The 12,322-nt window shown below is 47.2% G+C and overlaps 1 protein-coding gene across 4 annotated transcripts in view; it reads right to left on the bottom strand.

Moving 5' to 3' along the window:
* The window catches only part of LOC311309086 (trinucleotide repeat-containing gene 6A protein-like), a 30,491-nt gene extending 23,736 nt beyond the window's left edge, over window positions 1-6,755 (bottom strand). For 2 of the 4 annotated variants that reach the window (XM_084438245.1, XM_084438246.1), the window contains exons 1-3: window positions 6,627-6,755; window positions 4,965-5,016; window positions 1,661-1,757 (exon numbers count right to left, since the gene is read on the bottom strand). In XM_084438245.1, coding sequence (XP_084294371.1) covers window positions 1,661-1,757; window positions 4,965-5,016; window positions 6,627-6,631 — 154 coding nt within the window. In that variant the 5' untranslated portion in view covers window positions 6,632-6,755. Of the gene's footprint in view, window positions 1-1,660; window positions 1,758-4,964; window positions 5,017-6,626 lie in introns of those variants that run through there. The other 2 variants (XM_084438248.1, XM_084438247.1) reach the window with 2 other exon arrangements.
* Window positions 6,756-12,322: the final 5,567 nt, after the last annotated feature.

Raw genomic sequence — 12,322 nt, 5'->3', positions numbered from 1 at the left:
GGGGGGGGGGGGGGTGGGGGGGGGGCGTGCTGCAACACGTTCGCTCGCCCGACGGCCGTGCTGAGCCGGGCGGGAACCGGCCTGCGCTGAAGCCCCGTGCCGAAATCAACGCGGTGCAGGAACAGACAGCGTTCGACAGACCCAGTCAGAACATACCCAAAGTATTACCTGTGCTTAAAGTGAATAAGGCACGTGCGTCAGTTGTTGATGTCGTAGTTGGGGAAGCCTGTCGTCTGAAGACAAGATTCTTCTGCACTAGTCTGTTTGAGACATTATCGGTGTCTGCCTGCCTGTCTGTCTGCCTGTCTGTCTGCATCCGTCTGTCTGCGTCAGTCTGTGTGTGTGTTCTTCCATCCCCAGGCCTTGGTATTAGAGATGAAATACATCGCAAGGTCCTGACCGTGTGTGTGTGTGTGTGGGGGGGGGGGGGTTTCTGCAGGCGTTCTTCTCCGATTATAGCAGCGTTTGGGGTGAAGGGGACCCCTGGCCATCTGGGGCAGGAGATAAGAGAGGGAGAGAGAGAGAGGGGGGGTGAGAGAGAGAGGGGGAGAGAGAGAGGGGGGGTGAGAGAGAGAGGGGATGAGAGAGGGGGGGGTGAGAGAGGGAGAGAGAGAGAGAGAGAGAGGGGGGGGGAGAAAGAAAGAGGGGGGGAGAGAGACAGAGACCAATCTCACTGCTCCACCTACCTGCGGTGGGCTCATATTAGAGAGCAGCAGCAGCAGCAGCCCGGTGGGGCCCTGGGCTCCCTGGCTTGGGGCATTGGGGAGTAAACAGTAACTGGCCTGGCACAGGGCCTAGGCTGGTGGGCTGAGCTAGAGACAAGGTCAGAGATAAAGGCCTGAGTCGGCCTATCAGCCTGTCCACACAGGCCTCCGTGGAAACATGGCAGTGACACTCAGCTCAGCTCATCCACTGACTGACTTGACTGAGTGACTTGACTGGCTGACTGACTGACTTGACTGACTGGCTGACTGACTGACTTGACTGACTGGCTGACTGACTGACTGACTGGCTGACTGACTGACTGGCTGACTGGCTGACTGGCTGACTGGCTGGCTGACTGGCTGGCTGACTGGCTGACTGGCTGACTGACTGACTGACTGACTGACTGACTGACTGGCTGGCTGACTGACTGACTGACTGGCTGACTGGCTGACTGGCTGACTGGCTGACTGACTGACTGACTGGCTGACTGGCTGACTGGCTGACTGGCTGACTGGCTGACTGGCTGACTGGCTGACTGGCTGACTGACGAGGGCTACACCGCACTACTGTTGCCATGCAGACTGTCGGCCAGGTCAATGTGGAAAACAAGAGACTGAGGCTGCGTTCCGAATCGCGTACTTGTACTTTTTACTACCAGTACTACAGCTGCTCCTAGAAAGTACGTACTTTGCACGCATACGTACGCATACAATTGGGACCACTTTGTCATAACATTGCCCACATATGTCGCAGTTCATAAAGACCACAGCTGTCTGCTGGTTTTGCAGTCTGCTGGTTTGCATACTGCAAAATAAGACCGGATGTATTTGGACATCCTGGTATTTTTGGGCTCCTAGTATTCAATCAAGGATTGGATACTAGGAGAGCTCGCCAGAAACAACACACAGGCCAGAGGTAGGCTGAGGCTGATGTCACAGATGAGAGCGGTTCCTACCGGTTGACCGGTCTCCTTCCTCTTCACTCGTTCTCTCTTGGGCCGTCTCTCTCTCTCTCTCTTCCATCCACTGCTCTTCCTTCTGTGTGGGGGTTCCCTGTGGACGGAGAGATTAGACGGAGGCGTAACTCGGGGGAATCTGGCCTGGTGGGGGGGGCAGCTGGAGCGGAGCTCTGGTCAGCAGTACGACGGCATTGCTACCACAGTATCGTCTTGGTCAGTGCTGTTAGCATCAACTACGACGGCATTGCTACCACAGTATCGTCTTGGTCAGTGATGTTAACATCAACTACGACGGCATCGTCTTGGTCAGTGCTGTTAGCATCAACTACGACGGCATTGCTACCACAGCATCGTCTTGGTCAGTGATGTTAACATCAACACCAACCCTGGCGAGTGTTTCGACATCAAGAGGACGCTGCAGGGCCTCTGGTCAGTACTCTAAGAACGGGAAGGGGTCCGGTCCGAGCCAGGTCAGGAGCTCGGAACCGTTTCCGGCCTGCTATTCAGCACTGTTAGCAACCATGGATCAGTACTGGTTGGAAGGTGGCCGGTCTGGTAATATTACTACATCCCGGTCAGTCAAATCCAGTGTCATGGACACAGCAGGGGTGCCAATTAGACAGCAGGAGAAAGCTGCCCACTGATCTCCTTATGGGATTACAGAACCGAATAACTTCTCTATAAACAGACAGCCTCTCCTGTGAGTCACACAAACCACCAGCTCACACTCTCTCAGACGCGTCTCCCCGTCTCGTTCTCGCCCATCGCTCCGACTGCTCTCTCTCCAAACTTTGTCGTGTTCTCGGCTACACTCTAAGACGTCGCCACGCGAACACTAACCCTTTTATGGACAGACACACAGAGAACCTACTTTCATCCCCGCAATAAATCTCACAGTCATACAGATGTGAATCACACTCACAGTGGAGTGACCGCAAAGTACCAAAGCAGACTAATCAATTTGAACACGCTTATCGGTTTACAGTTTCTTAATAATGGAGCAAAATGAGTTCTCTTAAGTGAGGATTTTGACGGATATTCAATTTGTTCAGGTACCCTTTCCACACAAGCCTCTGAGGTTTTCGGTGGCTCTGAACCCTGGCTCTCCAGGACTACATCAGACGTGGGAACGCTGTCTGACGACTGGGGGGGGGGTCAAGGTTGGGACAATAGACCAGTCTGAGAGACGAACACACACGCACGCAAACACACACGGACGCACCCAACTCCACAAGGCTGTGAACGCAGGTTTTTTAAAAGTGTTAACTGATGCTGAAAGGACTACGGTGTGAAGAGGGGAGGTCGAGAACGAGATCGGGGGCTGAAGGCAACCAGTTAAGTGATCACACAAATCACATTCATTTTGCAAATAGTTCTCACAAGGGTGACCGTTGATATTGACAACACAAATGCAAGAATGATTCCAAACAATGAAATTCAATATAACATTGATTGTAACATCAAACCTCACTGCTAACGCCAGGACCAGGAGTGACTGGGTATTTCTGTCACCCCCCCCCCCCCCCCCCCTCCCTCCCCCTAGGAGCTTTTAGCAGGGGAAGTGAGTTTACCCTCCCAGGGGCCTCCCTCGCCCCCCCCCCCTCCCCCAGCCCAGAGCTAGGTGGTGCCTGAAGTGCTTCAGCAGATGGCCAGCGCAACAACAGCGCAGGGGCCTCCCGGAGCAAACACACACAAAGGCCCGGGCATCTGTTTATGAGCGGCCAACAATCGGCCCCGCCGACACAGCTGACGGGACGAGAGGCCCGACCAGACCAGACCGGCCACCCGGACAGGAGTCAACCACCGCACAGCTCACGGGGAGAAGGGGGGGCCGGGGGGATAACGAGGAGATTGTGTGTGTGTGTGGGGGGGGGGGGGTCCTAGTTAGGCCACTTGTCCCCTTCTCAAACGGCAGTGGCAGGCTGAATCGACATGATCCTTCCTTTTCACCTTCCCATTGCCCTTTACAGCACAGCTTCAGCCTTGGATGTACGGCATGAAGCAATGTAGCCAAATGTGCAGAAACTCGGTATAGCCTGAGGTTGGTCATACTTCACTGATCCCCGAGGATAAATTATGGGAACGGCCGATGCAATGGCTAGCTAACCGCTAATGTCTCCACACTGACCAACTGACATTAGCTAGTGGCTTGTACAGTAAACATGGATGGGGATATGACAGGTTGTTGGTGCGGCCAGCCAGCCAGTCCTCTGGTAATCACAGGCGCGGTTTTATACGCTCGGAGGGCAACGGTCACATCTCTGAGGAAAGAAACATGCTGACCTTACTAGGTACCCGAGTTACACCGCTTTAAAGAAACAAGGGGTGTCAAATTGAAGGTGACCTTTTGGTCGGGGGATCTCGTCCTCGTATCATCTTGCCCAATTAGCCTTGTACCGGCAAAAAGGGCCATGTTATTAGAAGCAGCCTGGTGTTTACTCACAACAGAACGCTGAAGTGGTACACGAAAACAAAACTAGACATCCGCCACACTGCTGTGGGACTCTGAAGCCCTTAGCTTCTGGCGAACAATAAGGTTTTGTCTGCCATTCATAAACCTTTGCGGAAAAAAAAATCGCTAATGTTGATTCTGTCGCAACACCTCACTACAGCACAATCAGCCACGCAAAGAAACACAACAACAGCTCAAGCACCCCGAACACGGACGCCACCGTACCCTCACGCGCAATAAAAGAACAGCAGAGGCCGTGATGAAATGACACTCACTCAAATCAACATTAATATTTGAAAGGCCTCCTCCTACTTATTGTAAACACAATAGAATGGTAAACCAACTACTAAACACCGGAAAGCAGCAGGTTGTTTAGCAAAGCTCTGTTTCACACTGAAGAGCCAATCTACGACTTTAGGGGGTGAGAGTGTGAAGGGGGGGGGGGGGGGTAGGACATTCAGGGGGGTGCTTTTGTCTGCGCGTAGACTGTATGACTACAATGAGCTACAAAAACAGTCCTGAACAAAAAAAAAGTGTGACAGTGGTTTTCATTTAGCGTTTTAAAACGGCACAGCCTACTCAGCACTCTGGGCTCGGGCCCTTCAATTCAAACGGAACTGCATGTGCTTACACAAGCAGCAGCTGCCCTGTCCCGGGCTTTGCTAGCAGCCCCTAGTATACACACACGCCCTCCACCAAAAAGAACAGACCAGAAGAGCACAAACACAGACACAACACCCATTATTTCTCTCTCTCTCACACACACACACACACACACACGCACTAATTGACATGGAAGAGGTCAGATCAAAACAGTTCCTTCATATGGAGGAGGGTGGGGGGGCTCACCTGTTTTAACTCTTCAGTTTCTTTGGTGGCAACAGCTTCCAAATCCAAATCTCTAAAAAGAAACGAGGAAAGTAATGTTTACTCACTCATATTTCCAACACTTTCCCATGACAGCAGAGAACTACCCAGCATTGGATACAATCTCTCCAATTAGTAAATATGCTAGTCAAAACCAGGTCTATGTTTAGAAACAGCTGAAGCTTTGACATAAGCTCCTGTATTTCGTAATTCTGTACTGTGAGGTACGGTAATAACAGAAGTAATGGAAATGAGGTGACAAAAAAGATGAAAATTAGGGCAATCTGTGCAGACCAGTGACTGAACTTCTCCTAGTACAAAGTCTGAGCAGAAGTAGGCTGAAAGTAAGCGTTCGGATTGAAAATGCTCTTCTAGAAAGCCTACTAATTCTGCATTGCGTGTTTTGCACCTCTGTCTGAAGTTGTCTGAGGTGAGAATGCGAGGTTGATCAATCCTCGCAGCCAGGTCGGCCATTATCTCCCCAGCTAGCTGACAGGCTACCCGCTTAACATGGCTTCTTCTCAGGTGTTCGTTCACGGAAAGAGTGCGCTAAAGCGAGCCGGCTCCTAACCGAGAACAGCCATTTATTAGTCCACCTTGACTATGCTTTGAACACACTATTTATACACGAACTAACGTGAACTGGAACTCGCATCATTTAATACAAGATCAATGAATTGCATGCAAAATAGAAAGAGCCCATCAAACATACCGATAGAGGGTGTTAACTTGCCAGTGCACACAAAACCCCAATTGTTAGTTAGCTTGCTTTCTAGCCACTAGCTAACTTTAGCATAACGTTACTAAATGCCCCGGCTGGGATCAGGGGATCAGGTTCCGACACACCGGGACGTGGCTCAGGTTAACGTTACAATGCTTCTTGCACTTAATTTATTTGCATGCCCCTGATTTGCGAGGGGGATATGGAATTTTACGGTTTCTGCACCCAACTTTAACCTGTATTTCCGAAAAATAAATTACTAATTGCGAGGGATCTTAACGTTAAGTTAATGTTAGCTAACAACAAGCAAAGACCAGGACAGTTTGTACTATTCCGCAACGACCATGGTAATCCATTTCACCCTCCACAATACATCGATTTGATATCAAGCAGCACTTGCCAAGTGCTAAAAAGCTCTATAACATCGATTGATTGTGACCTGTCAAAACTGTAGTGTCGGGTACTTTGCAAGCTTGACTGCAAAAGACCACACGTAACGTTAGCGAACAGTGAGCTAGCTTGGTTTGCTAATCGAGCTACAGCCAGCTAGCCAACTTCCAGATCAGACGTTCACACGGCAAAAACAATCAACGTAACGTTGGCTAGTAAAGTGCTGGACTAAATGCGCACCTAGATATTCTAGCTACATAGATACGGTGACCTTTTTATATTTTTGTAGCTAGCTGATGTATTTCAGTAGCTAGCTAGCTAAATTGTGCGCTCTTTTTTGGATCCGTGCAGCTCACTGTAGCTAGCTAGCTAGCTAGCTGCATCGATTGCCAACAACAGCGGGCAAACTCAACTACGCCAATATCCTCTCGACCGTCCAGCTAGCTCACCTAGCCTGCTAGCTGCGTATCCCTTCTAATACTGGTCAAAAACACCATGCACGGGTATGGGACGCATAGCAAAAGAAGCCTTACCTCATAAAGTTTAAAGTGCAACAGAGTGGAAATGAAAGCCGGCTATAAGGCTAAAGAAATTCAACGCATTTGCAGCATCTATGAAGGGAGGCATTCGTCCTGCATGATCGCCATTTTCTTCAATCGCTAACCTTCTTTGCTGTCCCCTCCTCCTCTCTGCTTTCCCCTCCTCCTCTCTGCTGCTGGGGGAACTGCGCAGCCAGGAAACTCACTCACCACTTCCTCTGACTGGGGCAACTATCGGAGCAGACCCAAAATGGTTGAGGTTGTAATAGATCTAATGGTGCAGCTCTCCGATACAAGGCGTTTATTTTATTGAGGGAATTTTAGGTCATTGTTATTTTTGAGATAGGCTATTATATTAATTCTAAATTAGACTGCAACATATGAGATAATTTGAGGTCAAGGACAAGTTTCCTGGTAGCTAGAGTGATGATAAAAAATCTTGTTCAAAGAAATATAGCCGATCCTCGATGTGTTTAAAGTAGCCTAAATAAAACAGTCTACAGTTCTGCAGTAGCTTAGTCCCTTTTGGTGTAGGCTGTGTTTCTGTGCACATGTGCCCCCCGGACAGTTCCACATTTTTGCTGCATTGGCTCATAATTGAAGAGCTAGACCAGGCTGTAGCCTAATCTCTCTCTCTCTCTCTCTCTCTCTCTCTCTCTCTCTCTCTCTCTCTCTCTCTGTGTGATCTCTAGAAGTTGTAACCTGGTAGACTATAGCAAGATCAAAAGACTGTAAGTAGGGAAACTTTGTAAAGGATCTCCACCCAGTCCCCTAAAAGGTCCTCTCTCTCATACTTATCTGTCCCACCCTGCTTGTCAGACTAGAACTGTGTGCCGAGTCTGACTACAGGATGTAAACAAACTAATCCTGACTGCATGCCTATCTTAGTCACACATTGTTACTAATTAAGACCACAGACAGTTTAGCGGGTTTGTGTATTATGTGAGTGGTAAGCCTGATTCACATTCAGATTTTTTATTTAGTTAAAGGAGTAGTAAAGGGAAAATGCATGTTTAGCCCTGTTTTAAGGTTATTTATGATCATATACAATGGTTCAGATCAAAACGTTGACAAAACTAGCACTTTTGAGAAAGTCTGATAATTGCTCTACCACCGTTTTGGTCATACAATGGATGTGGATGGGCACCGTGAAAAATCATTCAAAAAACATGTTAAACACTCAATTTCAAAGACAAGAAACTCACTGAGGTGTTAGTTGGCGTTCTGACATATAATTCGCCATAAAGTAAGATTCTAGTTCATCTGGAAAGGCTTTTTAAAATATTTAGCATATAACTATTTAGTCGCAGCACATACGTGTGTAAACTTCCGCAAACTAGGTAGCCTAGCAACACAAACAATAACAATAGCTACCGTAAGTAGTTCCGCTTCCTGAATCCCCTCTGCGGATTGATCTACACATCTACAACGGTCGCGTCAATACAAGTCAATGGATTTCATAAAATGATCAATAAAACCCTACAGGATTCATACTTTGCGGCGAATTTGATGTCAGAACACCAACTGACACCAATTACCCCCTCGGTGAGCTTCTTGTCTTTGAAATCGAGAGTTTAACATGTTTTTGAAAGATTTTTCACGGTGCCCATCCACATCCATTGTATGACCAAAACGGTGGTAGAGCAATTATCAGACTTTCTCAAAAGTGCTAGTTTTGTCAACGTTTTGATCTGAACCATTGTATATGATCATAAGTAACCTTAAAACAGGGCTAAACATGCATTTTCCCTTTACTACTCCTCTAACTAGGCTTGCGCGTACGAGGAATTTGCCTTGGTCTGTTGTTGCATGACAATAATAATATTAAGAATAAACATACAATAACGAAGTGATACAGTACAATCTACCAAATGTCCAAATAGGCAAAACCTAGTGCAAGAACAAGACAGGACAGGGTAAAATACAAAGTAGGTCATGAGGTAGTTCGATCCCAGCTCCCGGCATTGTGCCGAAGTGTCCTTGAGCAAGACACTGAACCCCAAAATCGCTCATGTGCAGCATGGTGGCACAGTACCTAATACTGTCGCCTCACAGCAAGAAGTTCCTGGGACTTTCTGTGCGGAGTATGCATGGTCTCCCTGTGTTCGCTAGGGTTTCCTCCCTAAGAACCCAATACGAAAACATGCAGAAGAACAGATGCTCTCAAGTCCGGTCCCTGACCAAGACTGAGCATGTGGATTTGGTCCCCGGGCGGCATGAACGATGGCTGCCCACTGCTCCTGGCTGCCCCTGGAGAAGGACAGCTTGGATGGGAGAAATTTCCACCCGCGACCACCGAAGACGTGTGTGTATGTGTGACATGTGTGTGTGACGTGGCACACACACACACACGTGACACACACACCCCTCGATGACCATAATTTATTTATAATACAATATACAGTACAATCTACAAACATTTACAAGCTAGACAGTGTCAGTGGGGGTCTTGTGCCTTGTTGATGTTGATGAGGCCAATCTGCACCAGCTCAGGTGAGAAACTGCGTGCGTGCGCACCTGTGTGCATGCTCCAGGAAATATCCAGGTTTCCAGCACTTCTACATTGAGAGGCTCATTCTACAGGTTTGTTTACCACACATGACTTTACTATCATGGAAGGGAGAAAGAGACAAAACATCAGGCCGGCTGGGAGAGGAGAGACCTAAACAACTGGGGGACAATATAAATACAGGAATCTGCCAACGTTTCACCGCAGGAACAAAGCAGGAGGCCGCTGCTGAGAGCCTAGGCTGTCCTCTTGTCTGTGTGTGTGTTTCCGAAACAACATACTGTCACTATGAAATGACCATTGACCTACCTGCAACAAAACCAACTCCCAGCTTCAATTACAATCTACTACCTTATCTCTCTGTCCCTCTTTTTCGGTGTGTGTGTGTGTGTGTGTGTGTGTGTGTGTGCGTGTGTGTGCGTTGTTCCTCTGTTACTGCCAAATAATGATTTAATGTGAACAAGTAACAATGGCAATGAGATTAGATAACTAAATGTACTGAGTAGATCATGTTAAGGACTAGTGCCAAAAGTTGCTAGTACTGTAAAAATAAAATAAAAATTACAAATAATAATAGACATGTACGTTGTGAGGATTCATCAGTCAGAATTGGGGTAAAGGGAGTTTGATTCTAAAAAGTGAATCAATGCCAACCTCTGTGTGGGTCACGGTTGTTCTGGAACATTCTCTGAGCCAGTGTGAGTGTGTTCTGGGGGTGCTGTGTGTGTTTGCCTGGTGGGTGGAGGGTAGGTCAGTCCACAGATAACCTCACTGACACTGTTGCACTGTGAAGGCATGCTGACATCACACACAGAAGGAACATTCTGACACACACACACACACACACACACACACACCTATAACCTCCTTGACACACACGCACTTTGGTCCGTGGTCACAGGCCCTGGGGCAGGGCAAAGCAGCATTACTGACATTTCTGGCGTGTCGAGACTACATGCTAAAGAACCACATACTGGCACAGAACTATGAACTCGACAGACGGAACGGACCAAATATCCAACCCCTCACTCAATCTCTTAACTATGAACACGAGAGATAGCAGTCCCAATTCATTCTCAAAATTAGCTCTCGGACAGTAATTACCTACAGAGTGTCGACTCTCAGAGAATTCCCTAGAGCATTTCCCCGTGTGTGTCCTGTAGCTCCAGCCAGATACTGTTAGAAAATGGAAAGAGTGTTGAGTCAACTCAAAAGTTTAATGAAACCCAGTAGCTGGCAACAGTTAGTACAGTGAGTACAGATGTGTGTGTCCTAAGAGTGCTGGGACACACACACACAAACTCACTTTCTCATAGAGCTCATCCTGAGATGTATATTATTTATATATAAGATCATATAGATTTATATAAGCTGCTCAAATCCTTACAAATCTTCATTTTCTCCTCCCAGCTCTCGCAGGCTCAGGCCTCATCAGTATTCCCTCTGAAATTGATTTGCTGGGTCTGAATTATACTCATCCTTCAACCAATTTACCTGAATGTCTCGCTTCCGCTCTCCCTGGGGCACACACACACACACACACACACACACACACACACACACACACATACACAATCACCCCACTCATACAACGGATACACACACACACGACTGTATCATGTTTTGTGAGGGGAGGACAGCTATAAACAACCGATATAAACCAAAAGAATCAAGCCTCCATCAGCATTTTATTCCTTAACACAGGCATCTTTCAGATGTTCTCGAAAACGCAGATGGATTTGGTCTCTCATGTAGGCTTCAGCTCCGCCGTCACCACCATCCTCCCGGCCCAGGTGAAGGACAAACTCTCCCAGGTACACGTGCCTGACTCCATCTGCAGGTGGACCACCGACTTCCTGTCTGACAGGAAGCAGAATGTGAAGCTGGGAAAACACGTCTCTGACTCCTGGCCAAAACAACCTGGAGTTCAATGCTCTAAAGAGAAGTGCAGATGGTTGTAGACTTCAGGAAGAACCCAGCCCAAACCCCACCCCCATTACCCTGGGTGATCATTTCCTGTGACCTCAAGTGGGAGCTGAACATCAGTTCTTTCACCAAGAAGGCACAACAGAGGATGTGCTTCCTGACGCAGCTGAAGAAGCTCTACCTGCCAGAGCCTATGATGGTACTCTCCTACACCTCTATCATCGAGTCCATCCTCACCTCCTCCATCACCATCTGGTACGCCGCTGCCACAGCCAAAGACAAGGCTAGACTGCAGCGTGTCATCCGCTCTGCTGAGAGGGTGATTGGCTGCAACCTGCCATCCCTCCAGGACCTGCATGCCTCCAGGGCCATGAAGCGGGCAAAAAAAGATTGCGGCTGACCCCTCCCACCCTGCACCAAGGTTATTATAGTTAACGAAAACTAACTAAAAAACGAAAACTAGGTTTGAAAAAACATTTTAGTTAACTGAAATAAAAATAAAAACTAGACTTTACAGAAAAACGATAACTAACTAAAACTGTATTGTGTGTTTACAAAACTAACTAAAATAAACTACAATTATTGAGAAAATGTCCTTAGTTTTAGTCTTTTTCATTTCATACATAAGCCTAGTATTTTGGGTGGATATGAAATCTATCCTCCATGTTTTTTAGCTGTGCCCCTGCACAGGAGTAACCTGACGTGGTCCAGATGGTTTGTTTTACAGAGTGAAACAACGTGAGCTCACGAGATCAGGATGGTCTCACAAGGCTTGCACAGAAGAATACAAAACTAAAACTAATACTGAAACTAATAAAAACGAAACTAAAACTAAGCATTTTCAAAAAATAAAAACGAAACGAAACTAGCAAACCTGCTTTAAAACTAATCAAAACTAAACAAATTGAAAACAAAAAGTTAAAACGATATAAAAATAAAAACTAATGAAAAAAGCAAAACTATTATAACCTTGCCCTGCACACAAACTCTTTGAACCACTCCCCTCCAGGAGGCTGCGGTCTATCAGGACCAAAACCTCTCCGTACAAAGGCCGACTGCAACCAGCCTCATCAACTAGGCCCGCATCCCCCACTGACTGCATCATTACATAAAAAGCATTATTTGCACACAACTTTTGATTGGATTTTGATTATATTCTTGTTATATTGGCGATTAAACACTGCAGGATCATATTGTACGAGCCCCAATGCTTTTTGCGCTATTATATTGAAATATTATTCTATAGTAGTGAAAA

This window comes from Borostomias antarcticus, assembly GCF_949987555.1.
Source record: "Borostomias antarcticus genome assembly, chromosome: 5".
Taxonomy (NCBI): Eukaryota; Metazoa; Chordata; class Actinopteri; order Stomiiformes; family Stomiidae; genus Borostomias; species Borostomias antarcticus.
The sequence above is the reverse complement of the archived record's forward strand: the minus strand, read 5'-3'. Positions and strand labels throughout refer to the sequence as shown.